At 43.3% G+C, this 22,509-nt stretch overlaps 2 protein-coding genes across 2 annotated transcripts; both read left to right on the plus strand.

The window, feature by feature from the left end:
• Window positions 1-657: 657 nt before the first annotated feature.
• LOC309362444 (vomeronasal type-2 receptor 26-like) lies at window positions 658-8,229 on the plus strand. Its single transcript, XM_081931798.1, has 6 exons — window positions 658-1,540; window positions 1,889-2,180; window positions 2,589-3,377; window positions 3,781-4,008; window positions 5,561-5,687; window positions 7,038-8,229. Exons 1-6 carry the CDS (start codon window positions 1,326-1,328, stop codon window positions 7,946-7,948), a joined length of 2,562 nt encoding a protein of 853 aa, XP_081787924.1. The 5' UTR covers window positions 658-1,325; the 3' UTR covers window positions 7,949-8,229.
• A 4,810-nt stretch (window positions 8,230-13,039) lies between these two features.
• On the plus strand, window positions 13,040-21,977 carry LOC309362441 (vomeronasal type-2 receptor 26-like; the record flags this gene model as incomplete). Its single annotated transcript, XM_081931795.1, has 6 exons — window positions 13,040-13,254; window positions 14,408-14,699; window positions 15,136-15,948; window positions 16,350-16,577; window positions 18,636-18,762; window positions 20,966-21,977. The coding sequence occupies 6 exons, from the start codon at window positions 13,040-13,042 to the stop codon at window positions 21,874-21,876; spliced, it is 2,586 nt and encodes an 861-aa protein (XP_081787921.1). The 3' UTR covers window positions 21,877-21,977.
• Window positions 21,978-22,509: the final 532 nt, after the last annotated feature.

The raw sequence follows: 22,509 nt of genomic DNA on the forward strand, positions 1-22,509 counted from the left end.
TCATAGCTGAATTTCCTAAGCTGCTTAAGACGTCGTCAAATGAATTGCTATAGTGCAAAATGAACTTAGCTAAATTAGAAGAAAAGGGACATTAAACTATTTTGGCATGTGAGTTTTGATGAGGATCAAAAGTACAAGACTAGGAGAAAACTTAGTACATGGAAGGACATGACTGAAACTTGATATTAGGTAGTCAGAAATGAGCTAAGCCAGACACCTCAGTTTGATTTTATTCTTATTCTTATTATTTTATTTATTAAATTTCTATAGCGCCCATAAGCCACAGATGTCAGGGTGGTTCACAACATAAAAATACAATATGAAAAAGACAAAATACATAATAAAAATAACATAAACTAACCAATAATCCCTCTACCCAGAAGACAGTTCAAAGGGCATTGGATGTCAATCAGCCAAAGGCCTGGTTAAAAAGGAATGTTTCACTTGGCACCTAAAGATGTACAATGAAGGTAGCAGCCGAACCTCCCTGGAGAGGAGGGTCTCCAGTCCCTCAAGAAAGCACGCTTGATGTCAGGAGTGCCAACTTGAATAAAATAGTGTGGGGACCCAGGTAAGCCAGGCCCCACATAAATGATCACATGATGCAGTGCGCACACACAATTAGGATGGGAATACCCATCAGCCTTGTAGGTCCAGCCCTACTGGAAAGATTTTTTAAAATTTTGTTTCAGCTGCTAACTGAGACACTTTTAAAAGACACATGACTTCCAGTATCAGATGCTGCATATCTCTGAATGTCAGTTGCTGGGATCAACTCTATTGCCATCAGGTTGGGTGGATCCCAGAAATGTCTGATTGGCCACTGGGTGCAACATGATACTGGATTAGATTAGGCTTTGAACAGAACCAGCAGCAGGACTCTTCTAATGCTCTTGTCAGCAGCAAAGTTCAGGCCAAACTCTCACTCACCATGTGACCCATGTCAAACTTTGGGGCAGCGACTTTGATTCCTCGCAACCATGTTTATCTGCAACTCTGTTCCTGCCCCTCAGGCCACACAGAAACTTCAGGTTGTTGCAGAGACGAACTTCCTTCCCCTAATAATTATCAAAATCATCATTATTTATTCTGCCTTGTTCCTGAGGGGAAAGTTGGTACACAGAAGATCACCTGTGTCAGAGACAGACTGAGTCATGATTGAGAGTAAGGGGGGGTGGGGTACATCTGTATGAGGTTTAATGCCTCTGAAGGTATAGCTGACCACTACCCATATTGGTTAAATATGAGTTTTGGGGCTTCTTCTGATGTAGCTGGCTATGGGGGAGAGAGGAGCACTCACAAGAGACGTGTAGCAATCAGTCAGAATGAGATCCCAGATGCTGATGCTGCTCATTTTGCTTGAATCCTGTAGAAACCTGAAGGCAAAATGCCCCTTGAATCCGATCCGGGAAGGAATCAAAGCACAGAATTATCTCCAGACTGGCGACTTCCTCATTGGCGGGATAATATCTCCAAATGTGTTTGGTCTACAACTTCCATACATCTTTTCACAGCCCCCATTAACCAGGTTTAAGGACGAGTAAGTAATTATATGCAGAAGGACGTCACGTTTTTCTACTGCACCCTAATGGCTGCTGTTTACTAGGGAAATAGTCTCCATTTTAGAGGTGAGGACTCTGGTCTTCCAGATGTTGCAGGACTGCAGTTCCCATCACCCCTGATCACTGGCCTTGCTGGCAGTGGCTGAAGGGAACTTGAGTTTTGCAGCAGCTAGTGGGTTGCATGTTCCCAGACATGCTCTATTTTTACCTTCTGTGCTGCTGTGTTGCTTGTTGAAGAACACAAGTGTATAAATGAGCTTGATCATGATTTATTTTCATTAAAAGGTGAATGGTTTGACACTTTTTATTTGATTGATTTCATACAGATTGCCATTTAGGTTCTACTGGCACATCTTGTCCTTCTTGTTCACCATCCAAGAGATCAACCGGGATCCCAGGCTCTTACACAATATCACATTGGGCTACAGCCTCTATGAGAACTATTACAATGCAAGGATCACTTCTGATGCCATGCTAGACCTGCTTGCAGGTGGGGAAAGGAATATTCCAAACTATCGCTGTGGAAAATGGAGTAATATCTTGGCTGTTCTTGAAGGAGCCAATTCCATCATCTCCAAAGTGATTTCAACCACGTCAGGCATGTACAAAATCCCACAGGTATGAAGGGTGGGACACAAAAGAGGTTCAGCAGCAAAATAAATTCACTTTATCGTAAGCAGAGTCAAAAAGAGTCATCAAAGAGGGAGAAAATCCTGAGCTATGTTAATCTCGATAGCTCAGTTGGTTAGAGTGTGGTTCTGCCAGCGTCAAGGTTGCAGTCTTGATCCCCTTATGGGACAGCTGCATTGCAGGGGGGAGGCCAAGATGAACCTCAGGGTCGCTTCCAACTCTATGATTCTATGACTCTTGAACACAGAGACTTTGCTAGTTTTGCAACTGCCCAAAGTTTCAAAATAAAACTATCAGCCCTGGCCAGCACAATATTTCTTACGTATTTAATATTTCAGGCTAATCCTGTACTTTGTCCTGAAAATGAAACACTGCACTTTTTCTTCCCCACTCCAGATCAGTTATGGCTTTGTATCTGGGGTTGTTGATGAGAACACCAAAGTCTACCGCATGGTCCCCAATGAAGAAGTTCAGTACTTGGGGATTGTAAAGATGCTCCAGCATTTTGGATGGACGTGGATCGGCCTCTTTGCTCCAGAGAATGAGAATGGAGAAAGGTTCTTGAGTGCCTTGACATCTCTGATGGCCAGCAACGGAATTTGTGTTGCCTTTTCAGTAAGAATACCAGAAAAGATGTTCACACAAAGTGAATCAGTTGCCCTATGGATAGAGACCAATGTATTCCTTTACTATGTAAGCAGTTATAGGGGATTGTTTATCATCATGAAACTACAACAAGAACTCGAGAAACAAATTGGGCCAAAAGTATGGCTCACAACAGCTTTTCAAGACATTGACATGAATTTGTCTTTCAGTCCCAAGTACCTGAAGTATATCCATGGTTCACTCTCCTTTGTAATGAAGACCAAAATAAGGAGCAAACGTGACTGCTGTAAATCAGAGTCCCATCTTTTTAATCTTTATCGGCAAAAAGCATTTAGTTGTTCATACTCAAAGCACATCCTCGCTATGAGAGGTTGGACAAGATGCAGAGATGTGGAGAATCCGGAGGTGCCGTCTGCAGAGGAGCTGCAGACTGTTCTGTCTCAAGACAGCCACAGAACATACTTCAGTCTCCAAATCATGGCACATGCTTTAAATGTTGCCTGTTCATCCAGATCAAAGCAGATGTTGATGGCGGGTGGAGGAGACCAGTTGGCATGTCAAAGGCTACACCCATGGCAGGTATTTCCTTTCCCTTTCTAGAAATTGAAGTTCTTTCTACCAGCTCTACAATAAGCATTCTCATTGATTTAGACACAAATGCAATATCAAGGTGGTCTACTGCAATAAAAAACCTAAGACCATATAATAAAAGCATAAGAAGCGAAAACAAGTTAAAAGCAGACGTCCCTCCACCTGGAGGCTGTCTCTTTAGTCTTGCCAGTAGGTTAAGTTGTGGCACAACAGGAGTTTTGAGTTCCAAGGAAGCAGGGATTGAGGCATCTAAAATGCTTTTTAAGTTCTGGTGTTTAGTGCTCTGTAAATTCCAACGAGGCCAGGTATGCCAGGACTTTGGAGTTCAAAGGGAGAAGGGATGAGATGTCCAAAATGCTTTGAAATGCTGGTGTTTTCCCTGTCATTCCAGCTTCACGCTTTCTTAAGAGAAACCCGGTTGTTGAACACTTCCATGGGCGGACTGTATTTGGGTGAGAATGGGGAGCTGCCAATCATGTTTGACATTGAGAATTGGGTGGTGCTTCCCAATGAGTCTTGTGTTAGAGTGAAAATTGGGAGTATAGATAGAGAGGCATCCACTGACTTCAAGCTGGCCATTAACCCAGAAGCTATTGTGTGGCCCAAGAGGTTCAACCAGGTAAGAGCCCCTTATTCCACATGATACACATGAAGATCTAGTATTCTGTTGAATATTTCCAAGAGGAATTCAAGTATAATCTTTTGGAAGTTTGGCTGATGCTTTCATTATAATTAATTAAGTAAATTATTAAATGTGTATAATGCTCTTCATGTGCAGATACACACACACATGTATGTTTGTATGTTTGTATGTATGTAATTTTTTCATTTATTGTGGGAGCCTTTTTGTGGAACCTGATTGAGCTGCACAATATGGTCCATGGTAAATCCAGCAACAGAAAAATTCCTGTGGTCCCCGCCTTCCCTGGATGCCCTAAGCACGTACTTATTCTGCTTAATGGTTAATCCAGCCCGGCCCTGCGAGATCTCATGACAACATCTCAGAGCCCACGCAAGAGCATCCTGGAGCCCAGTGAGCAAACCAGAGAGCTTGGGAGTAAGGCCTGCTTGGCATGCCAGCTCCTGAAGTTCAGGGTGGTTGTGCTGGAGCCGTTCCAAGGGGCTCATTAGAGTGCAGTGGAATTTTGGTTCTGGAACTTAATCCATTCCAGAAGTCTGCTCAACTCCCCAAACTGTTTGAAAATCAAGGTATGGCTTCCAATTGGCTGTGGGAGGTTCCTGCACTCAATTGAAAGCCTCCTCAGACGTTTGGCTTCCAAAAAATGTTCACAAACCGGATCACTTGCTTCCGGGTTTGCAGCGTTCGGGAGCTGATTTGTTTGGGAGCCAAGCCATTCAAGAACCATGGTACCACTGTATATACATTTTTGCATATACTACTTCCCCGGAATGTAACCCCTGCATAAGATGTGATCATACTCTATGTTTAAATACTGCTCTTCATCAGAGTGTTTTATTGCTGCTGTTCTGGGATGGGATTTTTCTTTTCTTTTCTTTCTGCATCTTTTGCCCTGTGCCTAGAGAACTTATTGGGTTGTTTCCAAACTCTATGAATCAACTCCATAGACACAAATTCTCCTGGCACACAAATACTTCCCCTGAATGTACCTTCTTTTTTATTAGACTGTGCCTCAGTCCAGTTGTTCAAAGACCTATGTATTAATACTCTTTTCAGTACATTTCTTAGCACAATTCAAACTGCAAAGAAACTGAGGTCGAGTGCCGAGGACCTTCTGGTGGTTCCATCCTTGCAAGAAGTAAGGTTACAGGGAACCAGGCAAAGGGCCTACTCGGTGTTGGCGCACGCCCTGTGGAACACCCTCCCATCCCATGTCAAACACAGCAGGAAGGCTTCCATTCTACATCAAGCATAGGAGCCAACTCCTAGGAGCTGTGGGGGCTTTGGCCCCCACAATAAAATATTTGAGGGGGCTGGGGCCCCATAAAGTTGATGGGCATCGATTATGTGTTGTGCAGCTTACCTGGGCCCCCACAATATTTTATTCAAGTTGGCACCCCTGACATCAAGGGTGCTTTCTTGTGGGACTGGAGACCCTACTGGGTTCTTTCCAGACTCTTTGAGTGACTTCCATAGGCACAAATATTGCTGACACTTCCCCTTTAATGTGCCATCTTTTCTTCATGGCTAGACTGTTCCTCACGCCAGGTGTACCAAAAGGTGTCGCCCAGGATATGCCAAGGTGGTTCAAGAAGGAGAGCCGGTTTGCTGCTATGCTTGTGTTCTGTGTGCGGAAGGGACCATATCTACACAGGAAGGTGGGTGACGCCACAGTAGATGGAATTTGTGGGGAGAATATGAATAGGGCAACATATCAGTCGGAAACATTCTGTGAAGATTCTAAAGACACATTTGGATGCAGATCCATTTTTGATTTCTGCATTTTTAACCTCCTTCCAGGAAGTAATTTGAAAGAAATGACCCGCAGGAAGCAATCTCATGGGTGCAAATTGGGTTCAGCCTGCCCTGCCCATAAGGCAGAGCTTTGGCTATTTTGTGCCAAGCCTTCTAGGATCACAGAACCAGAACCACCCTCACAAAAGGAAATTAAAGATGTCTTCAAAATAAATGAGAAATAGAGAAAATTAGGTGAACATTCCATTCCATTGCATTGTAGAACAATTAAAAAATATGGGATTTCAGCAGGAAGTTATTGGATATCCTAGACAAGGAGTTTGAGAACAGCTGTAGCAGATTGGAAGAGAGGAGTTCAAGGATATTAAAAATAAATAAATCATAAGTTGTGTGTCTTTTTTTCTTAGTTTGATCCTTTTACATGGTTTGCATGTTTTGTGGTATTTTATTCATTGTGATGCTGTTTTTTACTGATTGTTGTTGTTTAGTGGTTTAGTCGTGTCCGACCCTTCGTGACCCCATGGACCTGAGCACTCCAGTCACTACTGTCTTCCACTGCCTCCCGCAGTTTGGTCAAACACATGCTGGTAGCTTGGAGAACACTTTCCAACCATCTCGTCCTCTTTCGTCCCCTTCTCCTTGTGCCCTTAACCTTTCCCAACATCAATGTCTTTTCCAGGGAGTCTTCTCTTCTCATGAGGTGGCCAAAGTATTGGAGCCTCAGCTTCAGGATTTGTCCTTCCAGTGAGCATTCCTTCAGAATGGATAGGTTTGATGTTCTTGCAGTCCATGGGACTTTCAAGTCTCCTCCACCACCATAATTCAAAAGCATCAATTCTTCAGCGATCAGCCTTCTTTATGGTCCAGCTCTCACTTCCATACATCACTACTAGGAAAACCATAGCTTTCACTATATGGACCTTTGTTGATTATAGCTTAGTAATTCTTAATTGTACATGATAAGTGTAAACTGTTTATTATTTGCTGATATTAATTTTTACTGTTTACTATTCCTTAGTATTATGATTGAATATTATTGAATATTGCTTTATTTGATATGTTGTTTATTTTAAAGTTATGCTTTTATTATGACTTTTTGTGTGTGTATTATATTGTGATCTTTGCTGTATAGTCTATAGTTTCTTCAGCTTGTAAACCTCATTTTCTGATATCTCCCATATGAGTGCGTTTCTCGACATGTAATAGAATATGTCTGTAAGCAAAGCCAAAGCCATTCTTTTTCTCCTCCTCAGATGCAGAGCGTTGCACCAGATGTCCAGAAGAACAATATCCAAACAAGGACCAAGATCACTGCATTCCAAGGATTATCACCTTCCTATCATATAAAGAATATTTGGGGATTCTCCTGACTTCTTTGGCTCTCTTCCTGTCCTTGACCACAGGCTTTGTTGTAGGGATCTTCATTAAACACAAGGAAACTCCCATAGTCAAAGCCAACAACAGGGACCTCTCCTACATCCTCCTTGTCTCCCTCCTGCTGTCCTTTTTGTCCTCCTTCCTCTTCCTTGGCCGTCCCAGGAAAGTCACCTGCCTCCTTCGACAAACGGCCTTCAGCACCATCTTCTCAGTTGCTGTATCTTCTTTGCTGTCCAAAACCATCATGGTGGTGCTGGCCTTCCTGGCCACAAAGCCAGGGAACAGGGTGAGGAGATGGTTAGGGAAAAGTCTAGCCAACTCCATTGTCCTTTCCTGCTCCAGTGTCCAAATGGTCATTTGCATCATTTGGCTGGGCATCTCTCCCCCATTCCCAGACTCTGACAAGCATTTCCAGGCTGGAGAGATCACCCTGCAATGCAATGAAGGGTCTGTGACCATGTTTTATGCTGCCCTGGGTTACATGGGCTTCCTGGCTGCCATCTGCTTCACGGTGGCTTTCGTGGCCAGGAAGCTGCCTGGGGCCTTCAATGAAGCCAAGCTGATCACCTTCAGCATGCTGGTCTTCTGCAGTGTTTGGGTCTCCTTTGTGCCCACCTACCTGAGCACAAAGGGGAAATACATGGTAGCTGTGCAGATCTTCTCTATCTTGGCTTCTAGTGCTGGGCTTCTGGGCTGCATCTTCATTCCCAAATGCTACATTCTTGTGCTGAGGCCTGATCTGAACACAAAGGAACACCTGGCCACAAAAACTAAAGTTGTTGCCTGATTCTTAACATATTTATAACTGTTTTCCACCACAGTAGTAATGAAACACACAGAGTTGCCTTGGGAATGAATGTATCTCCTTAGATAAAGTTTGCTCTTCATTTTTCATTCATCTTGAAGGATGAAAGGGAATCATTGAACCACATCCCTGGAGAGTTTCTGGACATAAAAGTTTTAGGGATATCCCTACCTGTAGAGTCACCTGTAGTGCAGCCTCCCTCTTCATACATAATTAACTTTCTCTACCATCTCCAATATGTACTTTGACATGACCCACCTTCCTTTCTTCCTCAGTTCATAACTTAAGCCTAAATAATAACTTAGTGTAACTTGAAATTCTGCTTGTAGTATTAAACACTGCAACTGAAAAACGGAATCTCACTTGAGTGTATTAATGCTTGAGGGAACCACCTGAAGGCCCTTGGAGCTGGACCTCAGTATCTGGTCTGGACGATGGGTGTGGAGACACTCCTTTAGATATACATGGCCAATGTAATTTAGGGTTTTCAAGGTGAGCATCAACCAATGAATGTGACAGCTGTCTCTTTGGTGGGAGTGAGAGGGGCACCACGATAGCTGGAGCCAGAGACAATGATGGACAAGAACCACCACTTGCAAGTAAGAAGGCAGGTGAGTGGTGGTGGCATGAAGGCAGGTTGAGATTGGTGGGGCAGTCCCCATTCACCCCCATGGAGCAGACCTCTCACTTATTTGCACTGAGCTTCTGGAGAAGGGCAGGATCCATCCTTTTTGTCTCCCTCTCTTATATAGCACCAGCACTCATAGACATCCAATGAATCTGAAGGTTGGGAGATTGAGAGCAAACAAAAGATTGAATCATGCAGTGCACAGTTACTTCCACCCAATGCCAGTCACTGGTGACCAGTGCCTGGCAAGGCCCATTGGTTTCATGCCCTGCTTGTGAGCTTCTCAGCAATGTCTGATAGGCCACTGTGTTGCAGGACTAGATGGGAGTTTAGACTAACCAGCAGGGCTGTTCTTAGCAAAGTTCAAGCCAAACTCATCCCTGAAATGCAAGTGACTCATGTTGCAGTTTGAAGCCACATCTGTGATTTGGTGTAAACATATTTTCCCCCAGCTCTGTCCCCGCCCCATGAACCATGTAGAGATCCTAGGAACTTTCTTCCCCTTTTCATTATAAAAATGATAGTGGTTTATTCTTCCCAAAGCTCAAGAGAGATCCCTGGCAATTGCCCAAACATCAGAAGCCAAGGAAGCCTGAGATTATACACTGTGCTGGAGGGTGTTGACTTCTTCTGATTTCCTGGCTGTGGGGGAGAAAGGAGAAGTCAAAATAGAGGTGTAGGAGGCCAAGCCAGAATGACCTCCCTGCTGCGGCTTCTGCTTCTAATGCCCCATCAAGTCTTGACGCGCAGCGTAAATTAATAATGCAGAGTTTTAAAGAATAAAAGCTTTACTACTTTAAAATAAACTTCTTCATAAACAACATGGTTCCAAACATTTGACTGAGATTACATATTGACTCTGCTCACAACTTAAGCAGACAGACTCTGATTTCTTACAGAGAGCACAAAAGAGAAACTGGCTACTTTGTCACATGTCAGAGTGACCCAACAGTTAGCAGTTTGGCCTGAATAACTTTAGGAGGCCCAAATGCCTGTGCAGTCCCAGCACTTCCCAGCCTGCTTTGCTGCTTCTGCTCTCATGTGTCTTTGTCACATGACAAGTCTATGGGAAGCTGAAAGCAAAGTGCTCCTTAAAATTGATGAGGGAAGAAAATGAAGCGCAGAGTTACTCGCGGCCTGGAGACTTCCTCCTTAGAGGAATCATCTCTCCAAGAGGTTTGCCGAGCAATGTCCATATAACTTTTCCCAGCCCCCAGTAACCAAGCTTAAAGAGTAAATAATAAAATACATCGTGGATATCATGCTTCTCCCTCACCTCCTCAATGGTTCCCTTTCATAGGGAATTAGTTTCCGGGATAGGGAGACAGTCGCCCTTCAGGCGCTGCTTGGCTCTGGCTCCTATCATCCTGACCACTGTTTGTGGAGGCCGAGGCTGAGGGGAGTTTCTAATGTCTTTTCCTTTTGCTCCTTACTGTCTTCAAATAAAAACATCTTGGAGGTCCTGAGCCACAGGGAGGTTAGACTGGCCTCAACCAGAGCCAGGGCTTTTTTGGCTGTGGCCCCGATCTGGTGGAACAGCCTGTCACAAGATACTAGGGCCCTGTGGGAATTGACATTTTTCCGCAGGGCCTGCAAGACAGAGCTGTTCCACCAGGCCTTTGGCCAATGCACAGTCTGACCCCCTCCTTTCGTAATCATCACAAAACTCTAGCCCAGTGGTTGCCATTAATTTGATTTGAATTGATTTTAAAATGAATCGATTTTAGAATGCTGTGCTACTTTTATTGTTATTATCCATGTCTTTTAAAATTATAAACTTGAGGTCATAGGCAGTTTTAGGAATGATTTGTAAGCTACAGTGGGAGTTTGGCCAAAGAGCAAGATCAGGACCGTATAAACGGAGGCCTTTGTACAGTTGTAGAATTGTAGAGTTGAATGTCCCAACCCCTCTGAATCTTGAGTGGAACAACAGGTTGTTGTTGGAATTAAAAAATAATCTGGATCCCAGATAGTATTTTCCTGAGGGCTGCTGTAAACTCTACAAATATTATTATTATCATTATTTATTGAATTTATATAGCACCCTATACCGGGAGGTCTCAGGGCGATTCACAGAACAAAATCAAAGTATAACTATGAAACCACAAAATACAAAATAAAAATACAATGCCCCAATAACACCCCCCCCACACACACTGCATAGGCAAGCAGTTTCCTCTCACTGCAATTCCAGCTAACCATGTGTATGGTGAGGAAAAGCATCGTTGTCAAAGTTCCCTTAGCTCACTTGTGATGCGGAGGAGATAGATAATTGACAGTAGACCTCTTAAAGCTTCTGATTCCCGATTCTTCACTAATAGCAATGGTGGTGTTGCCCACTGTTGCTTGAAATCATTCCTGTAACAGGCTCTTCGATCTTGAGTTAGAGTGCATATTACTCATAGCTGAATTTCCTAAGCCTCTTAAGACGTTGTCCACTGAATTGCTATAGTGCAAAATGAACTTAGCTAAATTAATAGAAAAGGGACATTAAACTAGCTAAATGAAGGACATAGATAAATGGTCATATGGAAATCTGCAACGGTGTTACACATAGTTTGTGGAAGAGAAATATTTTTGGCACATGAGTTTTGATGAGGATCAAAAGTACAAGACTAGGAGAAAACCTAGTACATGGAAGGACATCACTAAGTGATATTAGGTAGTCAGAAACGAGCTAAGCCAGACACCTCAGTTTGATTAATTATTATTAATATAAATAATGGCTCACAACATAAAAAGACAATGTAAAAAAGACAAAATACATAAAAAAGAACATAAACAAACCAATAATGCCTCCACCAGAAGACATTTAAAAGGGCATTGGATGTCAATCAGCGAAAGGCCTGGTTAAAAAGGAATGTTTCGCTTGGCACCTAAAGGTGTACAATGAAGGTACCAGCCAAACCTCCCTGGAGAGCATTCCACAAATTGTGTCCTTGAGGAATCCCCTGGAATCTTTGTGAATCCTCTAAGCCCCTCACCGTTTTCCACTCAGTTATGAGATAGTGAGGGCGATCACCTTTTAATCCCTTGAAAATAACATGGAACTGAAGAAGGAGGTTGGAAAGAATGATGCTCTTTCCCACTTCCTCTTACATCTTCGGACTATAAAATACCCAGTTGTTTTTAGGGGCCTAAAAAGGTTGGTAGACCCTGGTTAAGGAATGAAGACTGTAAAAGTGGGACTTAATAGAGATGCATAAAATCACGGAGGAAGAGAAAAAGGATAGGTTTTTCCAGACAAATTATAACGCAAAGAGGCATCCACGGAAGAATCCCCTTGGAGAATCTAGATAGAAAATAGGAAGCAATTTTTTGGATACTGTAGCCCAATGGAGAAATTCACTGACACAGGAAATAGTGAAGAAGTACGCATGCACGGGACATGGGTGGCGCTGTGGGTCAAACCACAGAGCCTAGGACATGTATGATCAGAAGGTTGGCGGTTCGAATCCGTGCGACGGGGTGAGCTCCCGTTGCTCGGTCCCTGCTTCTGCCAACCTAGCAGTTTGAAAGCACGTCAAAGTGCAAGTAGATAAATAGGTACCGCTCTGGTGGGAAGGTAAACGGCGTTTCTGTGCGCTGCTCTAGTTCTCCAGAAGCGGCTTAGTCATGCTGGCCACATGACCCGGAAGCTGTATGCCGGCTCCCTTGGCCAATAAAGCGAGATGAGCGCTGCAACCCCAGAGTTGGCCACGATTGGACCCAATGGTCAGGGCTCCCTTTACCTTTACCTATACATGCACTCAAAAGCTCATACCAATAACAAACTTAGTTGGTCTCTAAGGTGCTACGGGAAGGAATTTTTTTTATTTTGTTTCAGCTGCTAACTGAGACACTTTTAAAAGACACATGACTTCCAGGATAGGCTGCATATCTCTGAATGTCAGTTGCTGGGATCAACTGTACTGCCATCAGCTTGGGTGGATCCCAGAAATGTCTGATTGGCCCCTGGGTGCAACAAGATACTGCATTGGACTAAGCTTTGAACTGAACCAGCAGCAGGACTCTTCTAATGCTCTTGTCAGCAGCAAAGTTCAGGCCAAACTCTCACTCACCACGTGACCCATGTCAAACTTTGGAGCAGCAATTTGTTTCCTCCAAAACACGTTTATTTCCAACTCTGCTCCTGCCCCTCAGGCCACAGAGACTTCAGGTTGTTGCAGAGATAAACTTCCTTCCCCTTATAATTATCAAAATCATAGTGATTTATTCTTCCTTGTTCCTGAGGGAAAAGTTGATGCACAGGAAATCATCTGTGTCAGAGACAGACTGAGTCAAGACTGAGAGTAAGGGGGGTGGGATACATCTGTGTGAGGTTTAATGGCTCAGAAGGTACAGCTGACCACTACCCATATTGGATAAATAAGAGTTTTCTTCTGATGTAGCTGGCTATGGGGGAGAGAGGAACACTCACAAGAGAGGTGTAGAAGTCAGTCAGAATGAGATCCCAGATGCTGATGCTGCTCATTTTGCTTGAATCCTGTGGAAACCTGAAGGCAAAATGCCCCTTGAATCCGATCCAGGAAGCAATCAAAGCACAGAATTATTTCCAGACTGGCGACTTCCTCATTGGTGGGATAATAACTCCAAATATGTTTAATCTACAACTTCCATACAACTTTTCACAGCCCCCATTAACCAGGTTTAAAGATGAGTAAGTAATTATATGCAGAAGGACGTCACATTTTTCTACTGCACCCCAATGGCTCCTGTTTACTAGGGAAATAGTCTCCATTTTAGGGGTGAGGACTCTGTGGTCTTCCAGATGTTGCAGGACTACAGCTCCCATCACCCCTGATCACTGGCCAGGCTGGCAGGGGCTGAAGGGAACTTGAGTTTTGCAGCAGCTAGTGGGTTGCATGTACCCAGATGTGCTATATTTTTACCTTAAGGTTACTTCCAATAACATAAACTCCAAGTGTTGTGTTTGCTGTTCTTGTTAAGTTTATAGTGTTACTGTTGAAAACCAAAACAAAGCATATTTAAACGAACAAAACAGAGGTCTTTTGTACTGATATTTGGGAAGGCATTTGATTCCATCCTTTCCCCTGTCTGAAATAACCTCCCAGAAGATATCAGCAGAATTAGTGTCTGCGACTGCCATTGCAATGAGATTGAACAGTCCACACAGGGAGAAATATGAATGACAAGGAAACTATCCTCCTGGATGAAATGTTAGTTTAAGTAGACTGAAGAAAATATATCCTTCTGATTGTTTGTTTTGCTGAAAGACTGGTTGAAACTGACCTTTCTTAAATAACAGCCCATCCTAATCTTGCCTATTGAAAATAAACCACCCCACTCAAATAGAGCTTCTAAACAGACTTAGCTCTCCATTGCAGTTGGCTCTTTATGCAACTCCTTTGAAGCAGCCAATACTAGCCTTAGCAGCCATGTCCCCATATTTCTCACACATTCGGGGGAAAAAATGTTTTCTTCATTTTCCTTCTTTGAAGATGTTTGCTTCTCCTCTTGAGAAATCCTTATATTTAAATTCTTAAGTGGCAAATGGAATGTCATCCTGTAAGAAGGATATGTCTCTTCTCACTCTTCAAACAAACATACAGACTAAAGTCCCCATGTTGCAACAAGTGAAAATCCAGACAAAAAGATTTATTGGCAAAGCTTTTGAGTTATTTTAAAGGAAACTCCAGTGATTACCACCTGGACACTGTTTCCAACTGCTGTCTTCCTGCTATGTCTATATGGCAGCCCTAATGCAGACCATGATTTAGGGAATCCAATACTATTTATTTTCATTAAGTGGTGAATGGTTTGACACATTTTATTTGATTGATTTCTTACAGATCGTCATTTAGGTTCTACTGGCACATCTTGTCCTTCTTGTTCACCATCCAAGAGATCAACCAGAATCCCAGGCTCTTACCCAACATCACTCTGGGCTACAGCCTCTATGAGAACTATTACAATGCAAGGATCACTTCTGATGCCATGCTAGACCTGCTTGCAGGTGGGGAAAGCAATATTCCAAACTATCGCTGTGGAAAATGGAGTAATATCTTGGCTGTTCTTGAAGGAGCCAATTCCATCATCTCCAAAGTGATTTCAACCATGTCAAGCATGTACAAAATCCCACAGGTATGAAGGGTGAGGCATGGAGGGACACAAAAGAGGTTCAACAGCAAAATAAATTCTCATTATCGTCAGCAGAGTCAAAAAGAGGCATCAAAGAGGGAGAAAATCCTGAGCTATGTTAAGCTAGATAGCTCAGTTGGTAGGAGTGTGGTTCTGCCAGCGTCAAAGTTGCAGGCTTGATCCCCATATGGGACAGCTGCATGGCAGGGGGAAGGCCAAGATGACCCTCAGGGTTGCTTCCAACTCTACAATTCTATTATTTTTCAACACAGAGATTTTGCTAGTTTTGCAACTGCCCAAAGTTTCAAAGTAAAACTATCAGCCCCAGTCAGCAAAATAAATAAAACTAGGAAAATATTTGTTAGGTATTAAATATTTCAGGCTAATCCTATACTTTGCTCTGAAAATGAAACACTATAGTTTTTCTTCCCCACTCCAGATTAGTTATGGCTTTGTATCTGGGGTTGTTGATGAGAACACCAAAGTCCCTTTTGTCTACCGTACGGTCCCCAATGAAGAAGTTCAGTACTTGGGGATTGTAAAGATGCTCCAGCATTTCGGATGGACGTGGATCGGCCTCTTTGCTCCAGAGAATGAGAATGGAGAAAAGTTCTTGAGTGCCTTGACATCTCTGATGGCCAGCAACGGAATTTGTGTTGCCTTTTCAGTAACAATACCAGACAGGACTGAAGCTGGGAGGTTCACACTAAGTGAGTTAATTGCCCTACGGAGACAGACCAATGTATTCCTTTACTATGTAAACAGTCATACAGCACTGCGTATCCTCATGACACTAGAAGAAGTACTTTGGAATCAAGAACTTGGGTCAAAAGTATGGCTCACAACAGCTTTTCAAGATATTGACATGTATTTGCTTTATGGTCCCAAGTCCTTGAAGTATATCCATGGTTCATTCTCCTTTGTAATGAAGACCAAAATAAGGAGCAAACGTGACTGCTGTAAATCACAGTCCCATCTTTTTAATCTATTTCGGCAAAAAGCATTTAGTTGTTCATACTCAAAGCACGTCCTCACTGTGAGAGGTTGGACAAGATGCAGAGATGTGGAGAATCCGGAGGTGCCGTCTGAAGAGGAGCTGCAGACTGTTCTGTCTCAAGACAGCCACAGAACATACTTCAGTGTCCAAATCATGGCACATGCTTTAAATGTTGCCTGTTCATCCAGATCAAAGCAGATGTTGATGGCGGGTGGAGGAGACCAGTTGGCATGTCAAAGGCTACAGCCATGGCAGGTATTTCCTTTCCCTTTCAAGAAATCAAAGTTCTTTCTACCAACTCTGCAATAATCATTCCCATTGATTTAGACACAAATGCAATATCAAGGTGGTCTACTGCAATAAAAAACATAAGACGATATAATAAAAGCATAAGAAGCGAAAACAAGTTAAGACAGACGTCCCTCCACCTGGAGGCTGTCTGTTTAGTCTTGCCAGTAGGAGAAGTTGTGGCACAACAGGAGTTTTGAGTTCCAAGGAAGCAGGGATAAGGCACCTAAAATGCTTTCTAAGTTCGGGTGTTCAGTCCTCTGTAAATTCCAACAAGGCCAGGTATGCCAGGACTTTGGAGCTCAAAGGGAGAAGGGATGAGATGTCCAAAATGCTTTGAAATGCTGGTGTTTTCCCTGTCATTCCAGCTTCACCCTTTCTTAAGAGAAACCCGGTTGTTGAACACTTCCATGGGCGGACTGTATTTGGGTGAGAATGGGGAGTTGCCAATCATGTTTGATATTGAGAATTGGGTGGTGCTTCCCAATGAGTCTTGTGTTAGAGTGAAAATTGGGAGTATAGAGAGAGAGGCATCCACTGACTTCAAGCTCACCATTAACCCAGAAGCTATTGTGTGGCCCAAGAGGTTCAACCAGGTAAGAGCCTCTTTATTCCACATGATACACATTAAGATCTATTAATCTCCCGAATATTTCCAAGAGGAATTCAAGTATAATCTTTTGGAAGTTTGGCTGATGCTTTCAATGTAATTAATTAAGTAAATTATTAAATGTGTATAATGCTCTTCATGTGCAGATACACACACACATGTATGTTTGTATTTGTGTCTATTTGTTTGTATGTATGTAATTTTTTCATATATTGTGGGAGCCTTTTTGTGGAACCTGATTGAGCTGCACAATATGGTCCATGGTAAATCCAGCAACAGAAAAATTCCTGTGGTCCCCACCTTCCCTGGATGCTCTAAGCACATGCTTGTTCTGCTTAATGGTTAATCCAGCCCGGCCCTGTGAGATCTCATGAGAACATCGCAGAGCCCACGCAAGAGCATCCTGGAGCCCAGTGAGGAAACCAGAGAGCTTGGGAGTAAGGCCTGCTTGGCATGCCAGCTCCGGAAGGTCAGGGTGGTTGTGCAGGAGCCGTTCCAAGGGCCGAATTTGAGTGCAGTGGAATTTTGGTTCTTGAACTTAATCCATTCCTGAAGTCGTCTCAGCTCCCCAAACTGTTCTAAAACCAAGGTACGGCTTCCAATTGGCTGTGGGAGGTTCCTGCACTCAATTGAAAGCCTCCTCAGACGTTTGGCTTCCGAAAAATGTTCACAAACCGGAACACTTGCTTCCGGGATTGCAGCGATCAGTAGCTAATTTGTTTGGGAATGTAACCCCTGCATAAGATGTGATCATACTCTATGTTTAAATACTGCTCTTCATCAGAGTGTTTTATTGCTGCTGTTCTGGGATGGGAATTTTCTTTTCTTTTTTTCTGCATCTTTTGCCCTGTGCCTAGAGAACGTAGAATCATAGAATAATAGAGTTGGAAGAGACCACAAGGGCCATCGAGTCCAACCCCCTGCCAAGCAGGAAACACCATCAGAGCACTCCTGACATATGGTTGTCAAGCCTCTGCTTAAAGACCTCCAAAGAAGGAGACTCCACCACACTCCTTGGCAGCAAATTCCACTGTCGAACACCTGTTACTGTCAGGAAGCTCTTCCTAATGTTTAGGTGGAATCTTCTTTCTTGTAGTTTGGATCCATTGCTCTGTGTCCGCTTCTCTGGAGTAGCAGAAAACAACCTTTCCCCCTCCTCTTTTTGGGTTGTTTCCAAACTCTATGAATCAGCTCCACCGACAAAATTCTCCTGGCACACAAATACTCCCCCTGAGTGTACCTCATTTTTCATTAATATTATACTGTGCCTCATTCCAGTTGTTCAAAGACTATTGCTTATTTCAGTACGTTTTCGAGCACAATTCAAAGTGTTGGTGCTGACCTTTAAAGCCCTAAACAGCCTCAGCCCAATATATTTTAAGGAGCGTCTCCACCCCCATCGTTCAGCCTGGATACTGAGGTCCAGTTCCGAGGGCCTTTTGGTGGTTCCCTCCCTGCAAGAAGTGAGGTTACAGGGAACAAGGCAGAGGGCCTTCTCGGTGGTGGCACTCACCCTGTGGAACGCCCTCGCATCAGATGTCAAGGAAATAAACAACTACCTTACTTTTATAAGACGTCTGAAGGCAGCCCTGTTTAGGGAAGTTCTTAATGATTGATGTTTTAATGTATTTCTAATCTATTGTTGGAAGCTGCCCAGAGTGGCTGGGGAAACCCAGCCACATGGGTGGGGTATAAATAAATTATTGTTATTGTTATTATTTAAAAAGCAAACACAGCAGGGAGGCTTCCATTCTACATCAAGCATAGGAGCCAACTCCTAGGAGCTGTGGGGGCTTTGGCCCCCGAAATAAAATATTTGTGGGGGCTGGGGACCCATAAAGTTGATGGGCATCTATTATGTGTTGTGCGGCTTGCTTGGGCCCCCACAATTATTTTTTTCAAGTTGGCACCCCTGACATCAAGGGTGCTTTCTTGTGGGACTCGAGACCCTACTGGGTTCTTTCCAGACTCTTTGAATGACTTCCATAGGCACAAATATTGCTGACACTTCCCCTTTAATGTGCCATCTTTTCTTCATGGCTAGACTGTTCCTCACGCCAGGTGTACCAAAAGGTGTCGCCCAGGATATGCCAAGGTGGTTCAAGAAGGAGAGCCGGTTTGCTGCTACGCTTGTGTTCCATGTGCGGAAGGGACCATATCTACACAGGAAGGTGGGTGACGCCGCAGGAGATGGAATTTGTGGGGAGAATATGAATAGGGCAACATAATACTCAGACACTTTCTGTGAAGATTCTAAAGACGTATTTGGATGCAGATCCTTTCTTGATTTCTGCATTTTTAATCCCCTTCCAGGAATTTATTTGAAAGAAATGACTCGCAGGAAGGAATCTCTGGGATGCAAATTGGGTTCAGCCTGCCCTGCCCATATGGCAGAGCTTTGGCTATTTTGTGCCAAGCCTTCTAGGATCAGAGAACCAGAACCACCCTCACAAAAGGAATTTAAAAATGTCTTCAAAATAAACAAGAAATAGTGAAAATAGCCAATATTTATTTAAAAGAGAGAAAGCATAATGCACAATAATAATAAAAATTAGGTGAACATTCCATTCCATTGCATTGTAGAACAATTAAAAATTATGGGATTTCAGCAGGAAGTTATTGGATATCCCAGACAAGGAGTTTGAGAACAGCTGTAGCAGCTTGGAAGAGAGGAGTTCAAGGATATTAAAAATAAATAAATCATACGTTGTGTGTCCTAGTTTTTCAGTTTGATCCTTTTGCATGTTTTGCATGTTTTGTGGTACTTTATTCATTGTGACTTGCTGTTTTTTATCAATTATAAATTAGGAATTCTTTATTGTACATGATAAGTGTAAGCTGTTTATTATTTGCTGATATTAATTTTGTTGTTGTTGTTGTTGTTGTTTAGTCGTTTAGTCGTGTCCGACTCTTCGTGACCCCATGGACCAGAGCACGCCAGGCACTTCTGTCCTCCACTGCCTCCCGCAGTTTGATCAAACCCATGCTGGTAGCTTCAAGAACACCATCCAACCATCTCATCCTCTGTCGTCCCCTTCTCCTTGTGCCCTCCATCTTTCCCAACATCAGGGTCTTTTCCAGGGATTCTTCTCTTCTCATGAGGTGGCCAAAGTATTGGGGCCTCAGCTTCACGATCTGTCCTTCCAGTGAGCACTCTAGGCTGATTTCCTTAAGAATGGATACGTTTGATCTTCTTGCAGTCCATGGGACTCTCAAGAGTCTCCTCCAGCACCATAATTCAAAAGCATCAATTCTTTGGCGATCAGCCTTCTTTATGGTGCAGCTCTCACTTCCATACATTACTATTGGGAAAACCATGGCTTTAACTATATGGACCTTTCTTGGCAAGGTGATGTCTCTGCTTTTTAATATGCTGTCTAGGTTTGCCATCGCCTTTCTCCCAAGGAGCAGGCGTCTTTTACTTTCGTGACTGCTGTCACCATCTGCAGTGATCATGGAGCCCAAGAAAGTAAAATCTCTCACTGCCTCCATTTCTTCCCCTTCTATTTGCCATGAGGTGATGGGACCAGTGGCCATGATCTTCGTTTTTTTTATGTTGAGCTTCAGACCATATTTTGCGCTCTTCTCTTTCACCCTCAATAAAAGGTTCTTTAATTCCTCCTCACTTTCTGCCATCAAGGTTGTGTCATCTGCATATCTGAGGTTGTTGATATTTCTTCCGGCGATCTTAATTCCGGTTTGGGATTCATCCAGCCCAGCCTTTCGCATGATGAATTCTGCATATAAGTTAAATAAGCAGGGAGACAATATACAGCCTTGCCATACTCCTTTCCCAATTTTGAACCAATCAGTTGTTCCATATCCAGTTCTAACTGTAGCTTCTTGTCCCACATACAGATTTCTCAGGAGACAGATGAGGTGATCAGGCACTCCCATTTCTTTAAGAACTTGCCATAGTTTGCTGTGGTCGACACAGTCAAAGGCTTTTGCATAGTCAATAACGCAGGAGTAGATTAAATTTTACTGTTTACTATTTATGAGTTTTATGATTGAATATTATTGAATATTGCTTTATATGATATGTTGTTTATTTTAAAGTTATGCTTTTATTATGACTTTTTGTGTGTATTACGCCTGTGATCTTTGCTGTCTATTTTGTTGTTTCTTCAGCTTGTAACCCTCCTTCTGCATAGCAATATAGAAAGGCAATATACAAATTGAAAGCGAAATGTAATATGAAAATGAAGTAATATTACTGCACGAAAACTATCGCATAGGGAAATGCACCAAAAACACTTCCCTTTCTTACAATACATTCTCATTTTCTGATATCTCCCATATGAGTGCATTTCTCGACATGTAATAGAATATGTCTGTAAGCAAAGCCAAAGCCATTCTTTTTCTCCTCCTCAGATGCAGAGCGTTGCACCAAATGTCCAGAAGAACAATATCCAAACAAGGACCGAGATCACTGCATTCCGAGGATTATCACCTTCCTATCATATAAAGAATATTTGGGGATTCTCCTGACTTCTTTGGCTCTCTTCCTGTCCTTAACCACAGGGCTTGTTGTAGGGATCTTCATTAAACACAAGGAAACTCCCATAGTCAAAGCCAACAACAGGGACCTCTCCTACATCCTCCTTGTCTCCCTCCTGCTGTCCTTTTTGTCCTCCTTCCTCTTCATTGGCCGTCCCAGGAAGGTCACCTGCCTCCTTCGACAAACGGCCTTCAGCACCATCTTCTCAGTTGCTGTATCTTCTTTGCTGTCCAAAACTATCATGGTGGTGCTGGCCTTCCTGGCCACAAAGCCAGGGAACAGGGTGAGGAGATGGTTAGGGAAAAGTCTGGCCAACTCCATTGTCCTTTCCTGCTCCAGTGTTCAAATGGTCATTTGCATCATTTGGCTGGGTATCTCCCCCCCATTCCCAGACTCTGACAAGCATTCCCAGGCTGGAGAGATCACCCTGCAATGCAATGAAGGGTCCGTTGCCATGTTTTATGCTGCCCTGGGTTACATGGGCTTCCTGGCTGCCATCTGCTTCACGGTGGCTTTCGTGGCCAGGAAGCTGCCTGGGGCCTTCAATGAAGCCAAGCTGATCACCTTCAGCATGCTGGTCTTCTGCAGCGTTTGGATCTCCTTTGTGCCCACCTACCTGAGCACAAAGGGGAAATACATGGTAGCCGTGCAGATCTTCTCTATCTTGGCTTCTAGTGCTGGGCTTCTGGGCTGCATCTTCATTCCCAAATGCTACATTCTTGTGCTGAGGCCTGATCTGAACACAAAGGAACACCTGGCCACAAAAACTAAAGTTGTTGCCTGATTCTTTACATGTTTATAACTGTTTTCCTCCTGAATTGCCTTGGGCATGAATGTATCTCCTTAGGTAAAGTTTGTTCTTAATGTTTTATTCATCTTGAATGATGAAAGGGAATCATTGAATCACATGCCTGGAGAGTTTCTGGACATACAACTTTTAGGGATAACCCTACCTGTAGAGTCTACTGGAGTGCAGCCTCCCTCTTCATACATAATTATCTTTCTCTACCATATCCAGTATGTACTTTGACATGACCCACCTTCCTTTCTTCCTCAGTTCATAACTTAAGTCTAAATAATAACCGTGTAACTTGAAATTCTGCTTGTAGTATTAAAAACTGCAACTGAAAAACGGAATCTCAATTGAGTGTATTAATGCTTGAGGGAACCACCTGAAGGCCCTTGGAGCTGGACCTCAGTATCTGGTCTGGACGATGGGTGTGGAGACACTCCTTTAGATATACATGGCCAATGTAATTTAGGGTTTTCAAGGTGAGCATCAACAAATAAATGTGACAGATGTCTCTTTGGTGGGAGTGAGAGGGGCACCACGATAGCTGGAGCCAGAGACAATGATGGAGAAGAACCACCACTTGTAAGTAAGAAGGCAGGTGACTGGTGGTGGCATGAAGGCTGG

The sequence above is a fragment of the Podarcis melisellensis genome (genome assembly GCF_964234715.1).
Source record: "Podarcis melisellensis genome assembly, contig: HAP1_SCAFFOLD_266, whole genome shotgun sequence".
NCBI classification, from domain to species: Eukaryota; Metazoa; Chordata; class Lepidosauria; order Squamata; family Lacertidae; genus Podarcis; species Podarcis melisellensis.